This window comes from Thamnophis elegans, chromosome 14 (assembly GCF_009769535.1).
Source record: "Thamnophis elegans isolate rThaEle1 chromosome 14, rThaEle1.pri, whole genome shotgun sequence".
Lineage (NCBI taxonomy): Eukaryota > Metazoa > Chordata > Lepidosauria > Squamata > Colubridae > Thamnophis > Thamnophis elegans.
The window spans coordinates 26,877,298-26,897,562 of record NC_045554.1 but is presented as its reverse complement, the minus strand read 5'-3'; the positions used below and the strand labels follow the sequence as shown (position 1 = coordinate 26,897,562).

Genomic DNA, 20,265 nt, shown 5'->3' with positions numbered 1-20,265 from the left:
CCTCTTCCTCTCTGTGGCAGCCCCTCAAATATTGGAAGACTGCTCTCCTGTCTCCCCTGGTATTTCTCTTCACTAGTCTAGCCATGCCCAGTTCCTGCAACCGTTCTTCATATGTTTTAGTCTCCAGTCCCCTAATCATTTTTGTTGCTCTTCTCTGCACTTTTTTTTAGAGTCTCAACATCTTTTTTATAGTGTGAAGACCAAAACTGGATGCAGTACTCTAGGTGTGGCCTTACTAAGGCTTTATAGAGTGGAATTAATACCTCCCTTGATCAAAGCCCTACCTTTCAGTTTCCTTAAAACAAGCTCAATTCCTGGCGACTTTATAAACTCATCCTTATTGTTTCCTTGGCAACAGTATAAAAGTACTTTATTGTCTTCTAAAAAGTCCAAAGCTCTGGGCTTTTGTGATGGTCTCTCATTCAAGAGTTGACTAGAGTCAACCCTGCTTAGCTCTCCAATCCAGATCAGGTCACACATTGAGACACATGGCACCAGAGATCAGTAACATTCTGGATCTTGTTCTTTGGTACTAGACAGTTAGAAGTGAGGAGAACATAAAGCAGGGAAGACAAATCACATTTTTATTTTTTTTCCTACCCTGGTGTGTGGAATGATGTGATTCAACCTTATTATATTATTTTGGAGCCTTAGAAAAAGGGTTCAAAGCAAACTTTGGTGCTTTTAAAAATGGACAGGCCCACCTCTGGGAACTGGTGATTTGTTTTAATAAGATAAGCAATATGGTGGGAGGGGATTATAAGAGACCCCTCCATAATTGGGGTTGGGGACTGTATGCAAGTTACTCTCCCTCCCTCCATATAAAAGCATCAACGCTGCTATCATGTATTCTGAGTCATTCAGACATTTGAATGTTTCTGTCTGTGACAGTTCAGTGAACACATTGTGACTGGTGCTTGCTTAATGGTCTAATCAGCCAAGGATTTGCCTGCCCTTTGAATAATTGTCTAAACTCATGATTACTCTTGTAGGGTATTCATATGCTAAGAAGATGAATGATGAGTTAAGAAAAGAAGAGAAAGAGTGGGAGGCAGGGGAAGGGAAGGGGCAAAGGGGAAGGGGAGGAGAGAGGAGGAGAGGAGAAGGGAGGGGAAGGAGAACAGGAGAAGGGAGAAGAGGGGTCGGGAGGGGAGGAAACGTAAGGGAAGGAACAAGAGGGGAGGAAAAGGGAGGGAAGGGAATGGAAGGAATGGAAGAAAGGAAGAAAAGGAGATAGGAAGGGAGGGGAGGAAAGGACAAGAGGGGATGGAAGGGAAAGAAAAGGGAGGGAAGGGAAGAGAGGGGACAAGAAGGGAGGGGGATGGAGAAGAGATGGGAAGAGAAGAGAGAAGAGGAGCTAGGAGGAAGGTAAAGGAAAGGAAAGGAAAAGAGAAAGGAAAAGAGAAAGGAAAGGAAAAGAGGAATGGGAAAGGAAAAGAGAAAGGGAAAGGAAAGGAAAAGGAAAAGAGAAAGGAAAGGAAAAGAGAAAGGAAAGGAAAAGAGAAAGGAAAGGAAAGGAAAAGAGGAATGGGAAAGGAAAAGAGGAATGAAAGAAAAGAGAAAGAGAAAGGAAAGGATGTGATCAAGAACTGTTAGGCACTTTGGAAAATGCTTTTAAGAATTGGGCTTCAGATCATGAACACAACACTTCCCTGCTTTTTTTTCAAGCAAGATGAATTTTTCCGTGCTTCCATGCCGAAAAAAGATGTTGCTGTTTTCAGAAACACATAAACTTCAACTTCTTAAAACAGCAGCATCTCCATTTCAGGCGCCCACAGAAGGCCAAGGAAAGACGGCTGTTTGAAGTAATAGCTGAGCGATTCTCACCAAAGAATTCCCAAAGGATGCACGGCTCTGATTATTAGCAGGTGAAAAAGAGAAGAAAAATATTGGGAGAAATTTCTTGTGGAAAAGCAAACTATGACTCTTTACCAAGTTAGTTCCCTTTATTGTCACTGCATCTCATGCAACGAAATTAAATGCCATCTTCAGTGTACATTGTAACTATAAAAATAAAACAAAAACACACTTCCTTCATGTTCTAAACAATTGAACTGAAAACCCAATATTGCATTAACACTGCACGAAATCCAGTATTAATAAATGCAGGGTTTGTTTTGTGCCCCTTGGAAGAGAAATTACTTGTGGTTATTCCCACCGTGTTAGCGTGAAACACAATTTTAATTATTTATAATTGAATGTAACAGTCGGCCCTGGGAATAGAGGAATTATAGTACATAACTCCTTCCCATATGTAAGTTCTTCACCTAGCAGGAAGAACATGCTACTCATAAGGGAGAAGAAGGTAGCTCAATCAAATAATGTCACTTGGTTTATCATTTAAGTTGTGGCTGGAAGAAAATCCCAAAATAAATTTCCTCCCCCTAGTTTTGCTTCAGTCCATTGACAATTGCTGTTTGGGGGGGGGGGGGGGTTGAACTGAGAAAATGACTGGCTCAAAATCCTCCAGGGAGCGTCTGCGACTTATTGGGGGGACTGGATTATTTTTGGGAGGGTCTCCTGACTCCTAGCCTGACACCTTCACCAGCCCCAGTGTCGGAGAAGGAGGGATTGGCCTCTATTCACAAGAGAATCCCTTACATCACCGGGCTTGATATGTTGGGCTTAGAAAATTTAGAACTACGCCGCCTTCGGTCTGAGCATAGTACACAAAATTATCTGCTACAACATCCTACCTGTCAATGATTTCAACTGCAATAATGCACAGGCAAACAATGGATACAAACTCAAGGTTAACCGCTCCAAACTCGATTGCAGAAAATACGACTTCAGCAATAGAGTGATCAACGCCTGGAATGCTCTACCTGACTCCATTGTTACACTCCTCAAACTCCCAATACTTTAACCTTAGACTGTCTACTGTGGACCTCACTCCACTCCTAAGAAGCCCGTAAAGGGGGCGTGCATAAACGCACCAGCGTGCCTACCGTCCCTGTCCTACTGTCCCCATTTATTTGTACCGGGGTGGGTTGCAGCAGCCGCTACTGCAGGTTTGCTGGGGGTCATGCTGCTTGCGCTTGATGCGCGCTGTGTGTGCATGCACAGTGCCACCGAAATTGCTCTGAGCATGCGCAGAAGCAAAAAACCCAAGATGGCAGCACCTACGGTGCCACCTGGAGAACCAATTTGAGGGCATGACAGGCCTGTGTCGCTACCAGTTCCAGTGACCCAGGCCGCCAAGTTACTACCAGTTCGGCTGAACCAGTCCGAACCGGTGGCAACCCACCTCTGATTCGTACCCATTGGCTGTGTTCATATTTATGCTTTTGCTTTATACCTGTTATCTTTTCCATGTTTGACAAACTAAATAAATAAACAAATTCACCCAAGATGCTTCTCTGCGCAAACGAGGACCCTCTATTCTCTATTCCAACACCTCCAGTTCTCCTGCCCACCAATTCTGCTAAGAATGTAGGAGATGCTTCCGACTAAATAAAGCGAGCTTTGTGCAGCGCGGTTCTCCCTCCCGCATGATGGAAGCTCCGTTCAGCAGGTAGCCATGGGTACCATCAGTGGGCAAACAGAAAGCAGCTTGCAGCTCATCTCTGCGCTGAAGAATGAGCAGCCTCCTATGTAGGCTGAGAATACCCTCTCTCTTGCAAATGGCAAGCCTTATTTCCAAATTTGCATGTGAACACCCATATGGGGTGCATGGGGGTCAGCAGGCGTGCATATCTATAGGCTGTATGTAAATCAGGGTGAAGATTCGTTCTCCGAGCTTGTGGGTTGGTTTCCGAAAGTTTTGTTACCAGGTTAGGTAACATCTTCGGTGGAGTTTAGGGCAAGGGTCTCCAACCTTGGCAACTTTAAGACTTACAGACTTCAGCTCCCAGAATTGGAACTCTGGGAGTTGAAGTCCACAAGTCTTAAAGTTGCCCACTATTAAAGAGATATCCTACCTGGAAGCAAAGCTGAGGAATGTTGCGGCCCACCAGTGGCTAGTGGAGCAGGCAGCAGATTCGGACAGCGAGGAGGTTGGGGAGGAACATGGGTCAGTCTTGGAGTCCGGGGAAGGCTCTGAGGAAGGCTCTGTGTCAGAGGCAGAGAGGGGGCCACGGCTGTATGCCAGTTATCAATTGCCTTCAGAGTCAGACATCAGTGAGGCAGAAGAACAGCTGGAGCCTGTTCCCAGTGTGCACATGCGCAGAGCTGCCAGACGAGGGAAACAGCTAAAGAACAGGGGTCGATTTGGGAGTAACGCCACAGGTGGACGATGAATGCCCCCTCCCAGAGGAAATAAAAGAGGAACGAAAGGGGAGTGGAGTTTGCAGTGGACAATTAGTTCGCTTCATTGGTTTGTGACTCTCCGAGACTCCTTGCCAAGTTCTGCAGATCCAAGCCAGATAAGGTCTGTGACTGTAAATCCTCCCTTGAAAGACTTTGCTGGGTGTGAATGAGCACAATTCATAGTAAATTAATAAAAGGGATTTTTGTCAGGACCAGGAGTTTGCTTCAGGCCCTTGGGAAGCTTCGGTCAGAACAAGGAACTCTGGGAATTGAAGGCCACAAGTCTTAAGAGTTGCCAAGGTTGGAGACCCCTGTTCTAAACCAATCCCCTGATCAAGGCAGGAGGCTTATATACAGTGAGTCCATGACTTATGAGGAAAGAGGCTGAGGAATTCTGGGAGTTGAAGTTCCTAAGTCTTAAGGTTGCCAAGGTTGGAGACCCTTGGTTTAGGGGATTTCAGTGTCAGAGTTTTTAAGGGCTTCAGGTGTGGGTGTGTCAAGTGAGAGTCTTGTGATGGATCAGCTGTGAGTCATCAGTGAGAGTCTTGTGATAAAGAGATGACATCAGGTCAGGATCATTAGGAGGTTAACTGCTGGTTGGGGGCTTGTATGGGTTGGTACGGTCTCTGGTTGGCTGTGCGGTTGATTTGGATTCTGGGGGGGGGGGGGTTCATAGGCTAATTGTGGGTCAGTGTGTGTTGAAGGAATTGCTTGTGGAGCTTCAGGCTTTGATGGCCTCATGAGCGTGGCAGGTTGGCACACCTACACCTTAAGCTGTTATATAGTTTTGGTCGCCACAATGTAGAAAAGATGTGGAGACTCCAGAAAGGGTGCAGAGAAGAGCAACAAAGAGGATGAGGGGACTGGAGGCTAAAACATATGAACAACGGTTGCAGGAACTGGGTATGTCTAGTTTAATGAAAAGAAGGACTAGGGGAGACAGGATAACAGTCTTCCAATATCTCAGGGGTTGCCACAAAGAAGAGGGAGTCAAACTATTCTCCAAGGCACCTAAGGGTAGAACAAGAAGCAATGGGTGGAAACTAATCAAGGACAGAAGCAACTTAGAACTGAGGAGGAATTTCCTGATAGTTAGAACAATTAATCAGTGGAACTACTTGCCTCCAGAAGTTGTGAATGCCCCAACACTGGAAGTCTTTAAGAAGATGTTGGTTAGCCATTTGTCTGAAATGGTATAGGTTTCCTGCCTAGGCAGGGGGTTGGACAAGAAGACCTCCAAGGTCCCTTCCAACTCTGCTATAGTATTGTATTATAAGCAGAAGAATTCTGCTATAAACAGAACACTGACACCAAACTCCACTGAAGATGTTACCTAGCCTGGTAACGAAACGTTCTAAACTGAACAACAAGCTCAGACAACGAACCTTCACCCTTACCCTACATCCGAGCTTCAGATATTTGCCACGATTGCAAATGTAAATCTGTGATCCAAGATTGTGCGAGCCAAGCACCTCTGCAAAAAAGAGACAACAGCTGCATTGAAGCTGCTTCCCATCCAGCTCTGCAGACAATATTAAACAAATGACCCATTGGAAACCCCATATTAAAACAACATACCTTATGCGCGGTTAGAATTCGAAAAACAACATTTAATACGGCATAGTACTTGAGTAAAATGGTTTGCTGATATCGACATATGTGGGACTGATTGGGGTAGATTGTAGGGATGATACTGAAATATAACTTTACCTTTTTTTCAATTATCTATATATCAAATTATTGTATTTTACTCCAGTTTTAAATTGTTTTGTAGGATTTTATCAATAAGTGGTGTTTGGAACTCTGCATTCTACATGGCCTATGGGCTAATTAACAAGCTAAACTCAACCCAACCCAACTCAACCCAACCCAACCCAACACCACCCAACCCAAACCCAAACCACGTAATAGTATTTCCGACGCTTCTGCTTGTCATTATTAAACAAATTCCATATTGTCATTTGCGACTTCCTTCCAGCTTCCCAATTGACTTTGTCGGAAGCCAGAAGTAAAAGATCCAAATGGTGACCACATCGTCCTACGATGATGCAACAGCTGCCGATTCAAGGGCCAGTCCTAAATCTCCTTTTTCAATGCCATCGTAAACTTTGAATGATCTCTGTACAATTGTTCGGTAAGTGAGGACAACCGTAACCTATTTTCTTCTTTCTTTTCTTCTTTAGATTGTCTCAAGCAAGAAAGTAACAAGAGCACTCGTTCTCGGGAATGGAAAACCAGCCGGAAAGGGAATGATAACGGTAGGGTGATCTTTTCAGACATGTGGCGTTAAAGTATGGAATCAAAGTGCAGGACCGAAAACAAACAATCAAGGCTCACTGCAGTGATTTATTAGACAGAGCATAATGGAGGGGGGGGGGGGTCTCATCCAAAGGGATAGTGGGAGACACATGTCTGTGTACAGAGAGGCACTCGTACATTTCAGAAAGCAAGGGGGAAAGGATGCATGCATACATATTCATAAGCAATATAAGTGCAATATATCTCTTCCCGCCCTTTTGTTATCTACAGAGAACAATCATCTTAGTTAAAAGAAGCATTTGCACATTCAGGGGTTGCTATGGGAATGTTCTGATAAAACTTGCCTCAGGCCACTGTGAGCTACACAGACAACCCTCTTTACGTCTCAATTTGTCTATGAAAGAGTCTCTGTGAGCCTTGATGGTTCAGTGGTTAGAATGCACTATTGCAGGCTGCCCACCACCTGAATTCTCACCGGCTCAAGGTTGACTCAGCCTTCCATCCTTCCGACATCGGTAAAAGGAGGATCCAGATTGTTGGGGGCAAGAGGCTGACTCTGTAAACCTCTTAGAGGAGGCTGTAAAGCACAAGGAAGCAGCGTATAAGTCTAAGTGCTGTTGCTGTTGCCCATCTATCCATCCATCATCCATGATGTGCAGTGGTTAGAATGCCGTATTGCAGGCCAACCCTGCTCACTGCCAGTAGTTCGATCCTGACCGGCTCAAGGTTGACTCAGCCTTCCATCCTTCCAAGGTTGGTAAAATGAGGATCCAGATTGTTGGGGGCAAGAGGCTGACTCTGTAAACTGCTTAGAGAGGGCTGCAAAGCCCTGTAAAGCAGTATATAAGTCTAAATGCTATTGCTATCTTCCTTCCTTCCACTTCCCTTCCCTTCCTTCCTTCCTCTGAACAATGATTAGAATGCAGTATTGCAGGCTAACTCTACCCACTGTCAATAGTTCGAATCTCAGCAGGCTCAAAGTTGACTCAGCCTTCCATCCTTCTGAGGTGGGTAAAATGAGGACCCAGATTGTTGGGGGCAAGAGGCTGACTCTGTAAACTGCTTAGAGAGAACTGTAAAGGAGTATAAAGCACTATATAAGTCTAAGTGCTATTGCTATTGCCCTCCCTCCCTCCCTCCCTTCCTTCCTTTCCAGTGGTTAGAATGCAGTATTGCAGGCTGAATCTGCTCACTACCAGTAGTTCAATCCTAACCTACTCAAGGTTGACTCAGCCTTCCATCCTTCTGAGGTGGGTAAAATGAGGACCCAGATTGTTGGGGGCAAGAGGCTGACTCTGTAAACTACTTAGAGAGAACTGTAAAGCAGTATAAAGCACTATATAAGTCTAAGTGCTATTGCTATTGACCTCCCTCCCTCCCTTCCTTCCCAGTGGTTAGAATGCAGTATTGCAGGCTGAATCTGCTCACTACCAATCCTAACCTACTCAAGGTTGACTCAGCCTTCCATCCTTCCGAGGTGGGTAAAAGAGGACCCAGATTGTTGGGGGAAAGAGGCTGACTCTGTAAAGCGCTTAGAGGGGGCTGTAAAGCACTGTGAAGCAGTATAAAAGTCTAAATGCTATTGCTATTCTTTCCCACATGAAGCGGTATGTAAGTTGAAGTGCTATTGTTATTTACCAAAGAGGTCCCAGATTCAGTTCCTGAAATATAATACTGCCACTGAAATAATATAAGGTGGAAATATTTTTACACTTTACCTAAAGGCTTGTGGTTTTTTTTAAATTATCAAGTTTATTTTTTGCTGGGTTTCGCTGTTGTATCTTCATCGTTAGTAAATGCCATGGCCACATTGTATTGATAGAGAAATGGTCAAGGGAGGGAAAGATTCTCACTGGGACTATCCACATAAGGTGATCAACGTCTATTCTTTCTTTGACTAAGTCCAGAGTGGAACTAATGCTTTCTTTCCAAGCAGTGAATACAAAAACAAATCATCCTCTTTTTTTAATAGTTGAGCTTTTGGCAATCAAGCTCTTGAGATTTTGTATGACTTTTATGTGAAAATGCTCAGAATAACATGGTATTTCAGGCAACTCTGAGCCCTGCAGTATTGCAGGCTGACTCTGCCCACTGTTAAGTGCTCAATCCTGACCAGCTCAGTGTTGACTCAGCCTTCCACCCTTCCGAGGGGGATAAAATGAGGACCCAGATTGTTGGGTGTAAGAGGCTGACTCTGTAAACTGCTTAGAGAGGGTTGTAAAGCACTGTGAAGTGGTATACAAGTCCTACAGCTATTAAGTCATTATGAGCAGGAAAACCATTTGCACCGATGTGTGCCTGGGTGTGCAATGGCACACTCCTGCCCCCAAACATGGATCCAAGTTATTTTTGCCAATTCTTTCATGTGCAAAAGAGCCACGAGACCGAAACAATTGCAAAGGGCTCGATAGAGAGATAATCTGGAGCGTTTGGTGAGTAAGAGCAAGCTTACTACTTAGCAACAGGTATCTTAGCAACAGGCCTTCTTCTGGTTGCACACGGAGGCCTGCCTTTTCCAACAGTTAGTTGTGCTAATGAGAAGGAGCACACTCAGTCTGCACATGGGAGTAAAGCCAGAAATCGCCCTCTCTGAACCGTGTTTTAAAAGGGTGTTTTTTTCTCTCTCTCCATGTCTTGTTCTCTTTTATCGCCATATACTTCAGGTGGGAAGAGTTCCACGCTTAATAATGATACAGGACCTGTGAGATGAGCTGGAGGGCTTGTGAGGGGTAACATGTATTATGGCAGGGGTCCCCAAACTTGGCAACTTTAAGACTTGTGGACTTCAACTCCCAGAATTCTGGGAATGGCTGGGGAATTCTGGGAGTTGAAGTCCACAAGTCTGAAAGTTGCCAAGTTTGGAGAAGCTTCTCTTAAATTGCAGCCAGAGTGGTGCTCCTATATAGTATCCCCAGGAGAGTTGAACAGTTGCAGGAACTGGGTACTTCTAGCCTAGTGAAAAGAAGGACAAATTCCAATATTGAAAGAATTGAATTCCAGCATTGGGAATTCTGGGAGTTGAAGTCCACAAGTCTTAATGTTGCCAAGTTTGAAGACCTCTGTGTTAGGAGATCACTCAACAACCTCTGGGGAAGTTTTAAATGGTTTAACTCCTGTGCTGTAAAGCGAACAAGAGAAGAAAAGGACCAAGAACCCTTTAAAGTGTCTTTAAAGGTTTAACTAACTGCCGAAGAAATGAGCCTAAGAAAACAACCATAGAAGAACAAAGATGAAAAGGTGCCCAGAGGCTAAGTGGTACAATACCTGAGGGATCTATGGATCATTAGAGATCAGGGATCTAGCCTAATGAAGAGAAGGACTAGGGGGGACATGATAGCTGCCTTCCACTAGCTGAGGGGCTATCATAACAAAGAGTGGGTTGTCCTATTTTCCAAAGCTCTTGAGGGAAGGACAAGGAGAGACGGATGGAAACTAATCAAGGAGAAACCTAATCTAGAACTAAGGAGGAATTTCCTGTCAGTGAGAACAATTAACCAATGGAACTGGTTGCCTTCAGAAGTTGTGGCTGCTCTATTATTGGACATTTTCAAGAAGAGATTGGATATCCATTTGGGTCTCCTGCTTAAGCATGGGGTTGGACTAGAAGACCTCCAAGGCCCTATCCAACCCTATCAGTATATGTTCTATGTTCTAACAGTATGCATCAGAGTCAGAATGCCAACTGGATCTAACCAAGCCTGCAACCTTTATTGGCAGTAAATGTACAGGTATTCTGCCTCCCCTATAATATACCTAAATAAAGTAAAATAGAACGGAACGGAAGAGAAAGGATAGAATGGAACAGAATGAAACAGAACAGAATAGAGAAAGAATACAATAAAGGAAGAATAGAATGGACTGGACTGGACTAGAACAGAACAGAAATGAACAGACATAATAGAATAGAATAGTCCTGAATAGAAATTAGACTAGACTGGAATGGAAAGGGCTGGAATGGAACGGAACAGAATTCTTTATTGAGTAAGTGTGATTGAGCACACAAGGAATTTGTCTCTGGTGCATAAGCTCTCAGTGTACATGCAAACAACAAAGCGATAGATCATTCATCATAAATCATCGTTTCAATCATTAACCATAAGATACAACAAGAAGTGATAGTCCTAGAGAATAATAGAAGGTAGTAAGAATGATGAGATGATGAGAAAGATAAGTACCACCTAAGGAACCTTTTTTCATTTTTTTTTCATTTTCCCTTTATTTGTATGCCGCCCTTTTCCCTGGGGGGACTCAGGGCGGCTCACAGTTCAAAAGAGGGGGGGAAGGACAAACAATTTCTAACATAAAGACAAAACATCATTATTAAAAACACAACAGTCACACAATTCGAGTGGGGTTAGAATCTTAACCCCAGGCCAGCCGGGACAGCCAGATCTTTAGGGCGGCGTGGAAGGACTGGAGGGTGGTGAGGGTCCGGATCTCCACGGGGAGTTCGTTCCAGAGGGCGCAACCTGGTGCAATGTCTCCCCCCCTCCCAGCTGACCTTGAAGGTGAGAAGATTTCTTCCTTGGAGACACAAGGCTCCTGTGACTCTGGACACACACAAACAATGGAGTGTCATTTGCCCATTGCCTGCAGTACAGAAACATTTTTACTAGCTTCATTTCACCATTACGGTATAAATACCCAGGAGGGACAGGTCAGTCTTATACCGCCCTGCTCTTCTCAGAACCGACCTTACTAAACATGTATTATTGCCAGGTTCTGCACAGCAGCACTTAAAATCCATCAGGTCATGCCCTGTGCCATCAAACCAGACTTAATGAGCATTTAGTTCATCATCCCAGAGTGCTCTGTAATTTGATATAGTCTGCCACAGGCTAACCTTTCTGCTCCCTTAGACCCAGCCAAGTGCTCCAATCTCACCTTTTAGTTTCTTTTAGACTCTCTTCCCCCTACATCTATGCTCTCTGTTTAAATATATTTTGATCTCTTCCAGCTTCTCATAATTTTTTTCCTTGACTGTATCCCATCCTCTTTAGGCAGATCTATGATGGTAATAAAGATTGGATTGGATTGACCCCTCTTTGCGTATTACATTTTAGATTCCTGTTTTCTATATTCTTTCTGTTTTAATATATCTACTGTACATATCTTCTAACTTTCCATAATATTTATCGAAAGGTGAAGGTTTCCTTGTCCAGTTGTGTTATAGTCTAGGGCAGGAGTCCCCAATCTCTGGGCTGCGGGTGGCTACTAGGTCTTGGCCTATTCGCAATCTGGCCGTGTAAGTGGTGGGTTGGTGTGTTTGTGTGTCCATGCAGCCCCACTTACACAAGTGGCAGGCATCTGCGCTCGCAGCCCCATTTGCACAAGTGGAGTGTACATGTGTGCTGCTCGCACAAAACCATCCTCTCAGCCCTGCGCACCGACTGCCAACTGGAAAGGTTGGAGAACGTTTGTCTAGGACATGGTAGTCATTTCCGTTGCTTAGCCAAGGGAACTTGTATTGTCCAAAGACACTTCCATGGTCATGTGACCAGCATAGCTGTACACCAAAGGCACATGGAACTGTTTACCTTTCCACCGAAGTGGTACTTATTTATCTACTCGCATTTGCATGCTTTATAATTGCTAGGTGAACAGAGCTGGAGCAAGTAACAGGAGCGCATCCCATCAAGTGGCTCTCGGGTCTCAAACCTGGGCTGTCAGCTCCCCAGTTGACAAGCTTAGGGTCTTGAAACATTGAACCATCCCACCCCTTACTTTTTCTTATTTATCTTCTTTATGTTTTTTTTTAATTGACTGCATCCCACCCTCCTTATGCTGGTCCGTGACCATTATAAAGATTTGATTGATCAATTAACTGATGGATTGACTACCCTTTGAATACTACATGTGTCAGCGTTCCAAATAGCATCCAAAATTAAATCAGAGTCCAAGGCAAAGTATTGATCAAAGTTCCAATTTATTAAGAGAGCCATGTTGGCACATCTGGGAAAACCCGAATCGGAAGGCTTCCTGGTTTTCCCCACCCAGTTGAAAGTTCAAGATCTTGCCCCCACACTCACAAGTCCATCCCATGGTCCAATCTCCCACTGCCATGCTGGCAGTTCCACCCATCCAGTTCCTTTCAGGTGCAGAGGTGCAGAGACGAAGGATGACCTTGTCTTTTTAGAAATAATTTTGTTATGACTACATAGCATCTAACGCCTTACAATCCCCCCTGCCATTTTCCCACAATAGAAAATACATTGTAGAATAATAGAACGTGTGGCGGGCCAAAGATCCAAAAGGAATATGGCTACAGGCCTGACAACATCGCTGTACTGGGTATATTTAAAATAGATTCAGGCCACGGAGGTGATTTCAGAAGGAAATCAATCACGACTGTCCTTTGCAAGGAGAAATACTGACGCTGAAGCTCAAATCTTTTGGCCCGATGTTGGGAAAGATGGATGTCGAAAGGAGAAGGGGATGATGGAGGATGAGATGGTTGTATATTATTGACGACACAATAAAAACAAATTTGGCCAAACTCTGGGAGACTGTGGCGGATGGGAGGGCCTGGCATGCTGTGGTCCATTAGATTGCGAATAGCTGGACCCAACTTAGTGATCGAACAACAAAACACATCAAAGGCAATGAATAATTAACCAGTGGAGGGGCTTGCCTTCAGAAGTTGTGGGTTCTCCATTACTGAAGGCTTTTATGGAGAGACTGGTCAGCCACTTATCTGGAATGGTGTAGAGATGTGATGGTGAACCCATGACACACATGTGCCAGAGGTTCCATGCAGAGCCATCTCTCAGGGGGGCACACAAACCATCATCCATTGTCCCTTCCGGGTTCCGGCATGCTGGCCAGCTGGTCTTCCCATGAACGGGAGACCCGGTAACTGAAAGAGCAGCTGCCTAGCATGCGTGTGCACCTGATCGGGCCACCTGATCTTCCAGTTTCTTGCATGCATGCACACGAGAAGACCAGATGGATTGGCGCCCATGAGCATGCTGCAAACTGAAAGACCATCTTCCTGCTGTGCACATGCACACTGGGTGGCTTCTCTTCCGGTTTCTGGCTCACACCTGCATGCCAACTGGCACTCGTGCAGCCAGCTTGGTCTTCGTACACACATGTGTGCCAGAAACCAGAAAATCTGGTGGCCGATGTGCATGGGGCATGCCAGAAACTGGAAGATCAGCCGCCCGGCGCACGCATGCACACCAGGCAGCTGCTCTTCTGGTTTCCAACACACGCCCATGCACATCCATGCGCTCCCATTTTGGCACTCGGTGCCGAAAAGGTTTGCCAACATTGGTATAGGGTCTTCTGCTTGAGCAGTGACTAGAAGACCTCCCAGGTTCCTTCCAGCTCTCTTATTCCATAATTTCTGTAATTCTGTAAATGGAGAAGATATCTATAGGGGTTTTTGACTGTTTCTATGGCTCCGAGGCCACAACTAAGCAACTCTTCCTTGTTTTCATCCAGATAGCTGAACCTTGGGGTGTTTCTTTGTTGAATGTCTTTTTGCCTCTTGGAGTTTTCTTTCTGGTCCTCCTCATTTGCACCTTGCCGATTCCTTGAGATGATCCCAATGGAGGCGTTTGACCTGTAGACTTGCCCATAGCTCAGCATGCTTGATGAACTTTGCCGAAATCCGCCTCTAGAGAAAGAGGACCTGAAGGCCCAGGACTTGTGATTTCCAGCACTGAATGTGGAAAATAACCATGTTTAAAAACATAAGGCAGGTCCATCTGGCTGCTTGATTTCAATGAGCCAAAGGATGGTTGTTTTGCTGTTTTCTGTGGACAGCCTTCATGGGGCCTTAATGATGTGCTTTACTGGTCCGAGGTTTGGCTATAACAGAGTGGAGCTTTCCAAGTCTTCTTCGGGTGGAATTGTGCTTCTTCTGCCAGAGAAAACCATTGATGAGGGAATCCTGAGTCTGAAAGTGATGTGGAATCTCTGGCTGACATCTGGGCTCATCCTGCCCTCCAGATATGCTGTCTGTATGGCCCACCACATCTGGAGGGATTCTGGTTGGGGAAAATTGTGTCAATCCCCTTGTCAGCAGGGCTGTGGCATTTTTTCAAAGGAATAGGCATGTGCACAAAAGCAACTGTAATTGGGTTGGGACGTGGGAAGGGGAGAGAATGGGGAAAAGGGATGGCAATGAAAGGCAGAAAGTCCAGCCACTGGCAGTAAGCTCACAAAGGTTCACAAAGCACCATTAAGAATAGAATGGGATAGGATGGGATAGGATGGGATCAGAGGTGGGTTGCTCCCAGTTCATCACAGTTTGGCCGAAGTGGTAGTGGCGGCAGCAGGAGGCTCTGCCCACCCATCCGGACGCTTCTGTGCATGAGCAGAAACATTGTGCGAGCGCAAGCAAAACGATAGTAAACCAGCTAGCAACCCACCACGGAATGGGATGGGATAGGATAAAATAGGATAGGACACGAGAATGGAATGGAATGGAATGGAACAGAATGGAATGGAATGGATGTGATGCGTAGAGTAGAGTAGAGTAGAACAGAATAGGAGTAGAGTAGAATAGAATAGAAGTAGAGTACAGTAGATTAGAATAGAATAGAATAGAATAGAAGCAGAGTACAGTAGATTAGCATAGAATAGAAGTAGAGTAATTAGAATAGATTAGAATAGAATAGAATAGAATAGAATAGAATAGAATAGAATAGAAAAAGAGTAATTAGCATAGAATAGAATAGAAATAGAGTAGATTAGAATAGAAGTAGAATAGAATAGAATAGAAAAAGAGTAGAGTAGAATAGAATAGAATAGAAGTAGAATAGAATAGAAAAAGAGTATAGATTAGATTAGCATAGAATAGAATAGAAGTAGAATAGATTAGAATAGAATGGAAGTAGAGTAGAATAGAATAGAAAAAGAGAAGAGTAGATTAGCATAGAATAGAATAGAAAAAGAGTAGAGTAGATTAGCATAGAATAGAATAGAAGTAGAGTAGATTAGAATAGAAGTAGAGTAGAATAGAATAGAATAGAATAGAAAAGGAGTAGAGTAAATTAGAATAGAATAGAATAGAATAGGAGTAGGGTAGATTAGAATAGAATAGAATAGAAGTAGAGTAGAGTAGATTAGCATAGAATAGAATAGAAGTAGAGTAGATTAGAATAGAAGTAGAGTAGAGTAGATTAGCATAGAATAGAATAGAAGTAGAGTAGATTAGAATAGAAGTAGAGTAGAATAGAATAGAATAGAAAAGGAGTAGAGTAGATTAGAATAGAATAGAATAGAATAGGAGTACAGTAGAATAGAATAGTAGAGTAGATTAGCATAGAATAGAATAGAAGTAGAGTAGAAGAGAAGAGAAGAGAAAAAGTGTAGAGTAGAGTAGAGTAGAATATGAATGTGACTATGGAATGGAATGGAATAGAATGTGACCTTGGAGGTCTTCTAACCCAGCCCCCTGGTCGATCAGGAGGATCTATACCATTTCAGAGACCATTAGAATCTTATGGGCTGTCCATTCTTCATTTAATCCAAACGGGACTGTATTATACTGCCCCATAAATTTGTCTGTGTGGGAATGACCAAAGGAGACAGGAGAAAGAGCCACAAACAGGACAACCAGTTCACAGAAGTCTTGCAAGGTTATGTTAAGGTAATAACAACTATTTTGATAATAAAGATGGAACTCCTCCTCCTCTTGTAAGCAGTTTCTTTGTCAAAGGGCTGTGTGTCGGGGCTCTATGGAAGAAAATAAGCGAGGTTCTATGGCTGCATCATGAGTACAGATTACAACTTGCTCTGATTTGACTGCCACCTGCTGAATAGCCAACCTGCTGTTGCTGCTGCTGAAAACTTCCCTAGGCCATCCATTCCCCCTCTGCACTCAGTTGGTCAGCAATCAAGCAGGGAAGGTTGCAAAAGAATTAGCCCCATGGAACAGAGAGGAATCAGGTCAACGCTTGAAGGGATGATGTCTTGCCAGCTGTAACAGATTGCAAATGGCTTGCCAAGAATGGCACCGTTGCTCCCTCTCAGTTGAAGGAAGCTTTCTCCTTGAATTCTACGGAGTTTCTCAGTCATCCAGGTCAGGGGTGTCCCAAAGGTGGTTTTTTTTTTTTTTCAAAAGTCAACTGTGTTTCTATGTCAACTGTGTTTCTATGTTTTCTTGTTTCCTTGAAAACATTTCACTTCTCATCCAAGAAGCTTCTTCAGTTGTAACTGAATGGTAGAGAATGGAAGGATTTATATTCCTTGCAATCATCTGATCGTTTGCAGTCTCTCTGAGCGTCTTTGAGGCTCCAGGAGGAGCCTGAACAGGGTCACCTGAACAGTGCCAATGGGTGTCCTTTCGGCAGTTCCAAGGAAGTTCCATACTCATTCACTCATCCACACTTCTTGGAGGAGAAGCAAAATGTCTTCCAGGGAAACCAAAGTAAGTCCAGTTGCCTTTTGAAAAAGTACCTTTGAGACCTTCTCCTGGAAGAAACCAGAGGGGGAAGAAGGCTTGGCTGCATTTATGGAAAGGAGAGAAGGCCAGTTCAGTGGGGTTGAATGAATAGAGCTTTTGTAAGTGTACAACACACAACCACTTCATTCATTCAAGTTGATTCATTCCCTGATTCATTGCACAGTTGACTTTGGAGGATTACTATGAATGAAGGAGTTGCAGTGCCCTACCAACTGCGTGTGTTGTAAGTTTCAGCCTCCAGTTTTAAACAATAGGATTCAGAGTCTGCGTAGTAAGGCATTTGTCCAAGTGCCCACTGAGAATCCATACCTTCAAAGCTCCGGCTGCTCTTATCTTGAGTTGGATAAACCTTCAAAGAAAAAGTATCTTCAAGAAGATCTTAGCAATAGCAATTAGACTTATATACAGCTTTACAGTGATTTGCAGTGGTTTACAGAGTCAGCCTCTTGCCCCCACAATCTGGCTCCTCATTTTACCCACCTCGGAAGGCTGGAAGGCCGAGTCAACCCTGAGCCGGTGAGATTTGAACTGCTGAACTGCTGAACTAGCAGTCAGCTGAAGTGGCCTGCAGTACTGCACTCTACCCACTGCACCACCTCAGATCTTGGATTCCTACCACCTTTTCCTTCAGAACTTAAACATGGAGCCAATTCAGAAGATCTACTTTGGTTCAAGGCAAACGAGAAAAGCAGCATCCTGCATTAGGCAGGAACCCCCCCCCCCCCAAATGCACAGGTAGAGGATAGGCAAGGAATATGGTTGCTCATGAGGTTAGGACGTTGGGATGGAGTTAGCAAGTCTACGTTCAAGACCTGAGGTGCTGCCATGGGATGTGGTTGAGCTCCCATCCTTCGCTCTAGCTTTGTACCAGCTCCTGCTCGGGACATGAAAGGAACTCCCAATTGGGTGTCTCCTGGGCAACGGTGATGTCACTGCTAACACATTCAACCCGGGAGCACTCCAGTGCTTCTGTCACGAGGGCTGGGCTACAGAATAGGCAGTACTTGGCTCAACAGTAGTACCTGTGAGAGGGAATTTAGATGTCCACTATGTGTCCTAGTCAACCACTGCTTAAGTATGAGCCAACAATGTGCTGCAGCTGCCAGAAAAGCCAATACAATCCTAGGCTGCCTAAACAGAGGAATAGCATCAAGATCACAAGAAGTGGTACTACCGCTCTATACTGCACAAGTGAGGCTACACTTGCAATACTGTGTATAGCTCTGTTTACCGCAATTAAAAAAAGATGTTGAGTCTCTAGAACCATGATGGCAAACCTATGGCAGCCATTTGTCAGGGCACGCGAGGCGTTGCCCTGTCAGTTCCAGTACGCATGCTTGCACTGGCCTTTATTTTTTTGCCTGAAGCCTCCGGAGAACTAAAAACAACCCAACGCGCAAACCGGAAGTTCAGGAACAGATTTCCGCTTTGCGTGTTGGGCCTTTTTTCGTGCTCCGGAGGCTTCAGGAGGCTTCCGGAGTGCGATAAACGGAAGTCCGGTTTGCCTGTAGGGCCGTTTTTTACCTTCTGGAGGCTTCAGTGAAAACTGCATCCAGTTTTGGTCACCACACTATAAAAAAGATGTTGAGACTCTGGAAAAAGTGCAGAGGACAGTAACCAGGATGATTAGGGGACTGGAGGCTAAAACATATGATGAACGGCTGCAGGAACTGGGCATGGCTGGTCTAGGGAAGAGAAGGACCAGGGGAGACAGGATAGCAGTCTTCCAATATTTGAGGGGCTGCCACAGAGATGAAGGGTCAAGCTATTCTCCAAAGCACCTGAAGGCCAGACAAGGGAAAATGGATGGAAACTGAATAAGTTTCAACCTATAAACAAGGAGGAACTTTCTGACAGTGAGAACAACCAACCAATGGAACAGAAGTTGCCTTTGGAGGTTGTAGGAGCTTCATCACTTGAGACTTTCAAGAAGAGACTGGACTGCCATTTGTGAGAAATGATGTAGGGTCTCCTCACTGGACTAGTGACCTATAAGGTTCCTTCCAACTCTGTTAATCTGTTAAAAGATGCTTGCCTTGGGCAAAAGGTTGGACTGGAAGACCTCCAATGTCTCTTCCAATCCTATGATTTTATGAAAGGTGGTTTGAAGTAGTGTCTTCAAGAAGTTCTTGGATTTCTGCCAGCTGTTCTTCTAAAAGATAGACCTGAAGCCAACTCAGAAGATCTGCTTTGGTTCAAGGAAAAAATGTGGGAGGGATTCACTGAGCTTCTTATTTCAGCTCTAATTGCTTTGCCCTCCGAGTGCTTCCCCCCCCCAAAAAAACAGCTTCTCTTAATGGTCCATTGCTCTGGGCTTTCTCCAAAGCAGTGGGAGTTTAAACGGAGACTTTTCTCTTCTGGAAAAACAAAAAGACTCCGAGACAAGAACTATTTGATTTCTTTTCTGCTCTCTCATTCGAGATGACTCCATAATGAGCCTGCTTCCCGAAAAGCAACGATAACATCAAGCAATAATGCGTAAGGATAAAACAGCACGGGCATAAAGAATGAAAAATTGGATGGCTTTCTTTTCTTCTTTGAAAGCAACCTAAGGAAATGCAAATGGTAAGACAATTTACAAGGCGCTGTTGAAGTTTGGCAAAACAGAAAGAAGGACCGAAGGGGGAAAAGACGAAGAGGAAAGGGAAAATAAAAGCAGAGATTAAGAAGAAGGATGCCTAGACTAGGATGCCTAGTCCAAGCCCTGATCTCTGCATGAGCTGCTCTCCAGAAGGTAGACTAGGCCAAAAAACTCATTTTGTTCTTTTTTTTAATTAACATTGAATACGGTTAGCTGCTTTCCTCTCCAGGCATTGCGTCATTGCCTCACTTCAGGTACGTGCGAGCTAAACATTGGCAGACTGCTAAGGCTCCACCACTTGAGTCTTTCAAACTGTTGAGACGTTGAAGACTGGATGGCCCCAGTTTGGCTTAAAACAGTACCCAGTGCCTGCAACTTTTCAACTCTCCTGGGACAGCTATATAGGAGCACCACTTTGGCTGCAAATTAAGCCAGGCGTCTCCAAACCTGGAGAACACCAAATAGAAGCTGGGCGGATACAACCTTGTAGACAACCCCCATTCTGTCAAGGACCTTGGAGTCCTCATCTTAAATGATCTAAGCCCCAGTGCTCACTGTAACAGCATTGCCAAAAAGGCATTAAGAGTTGTTACCGTATATACTCGAGTATAGGCCGACCCGAATATAAGCCGAGGCACCTAATTTTACCACAAAAAACTGGAAAAGTTATTGACTCGAGTATAAGCCTAGGGTGGGAAATGCAGCAGCTACCGGTAAATTTCAAAAATAAAAATAGATACCAATAATGTTTTTGAATATT

The 20,265-nt window shown here is 44.3% G+C and overlaps 1 protein-coding gene across 2 annotated transcripts in view; it reads left to right on the top strand.

The window, feature by feature from the left end:
• CPNE2 (copine 2) overlaps positions 1-20,265 on the top strand; it is a 135,271-nt gene that overhangs the window by 50,654 nt on the left and 64,352 nt on the right. For both annotated transcript variants that reach the window (XM_032230428.1, XM_032230427.1), the window contains exon 4: positions 6,432-6,506. In XM_032230428.1, coding sequence (XP_032086319.1) covers positions 6,432-6,506 — 75 coding nt within the window. The remainder of the gene's footprint in view (positions 1-6,431; positions 6,507-20,265) is intronic.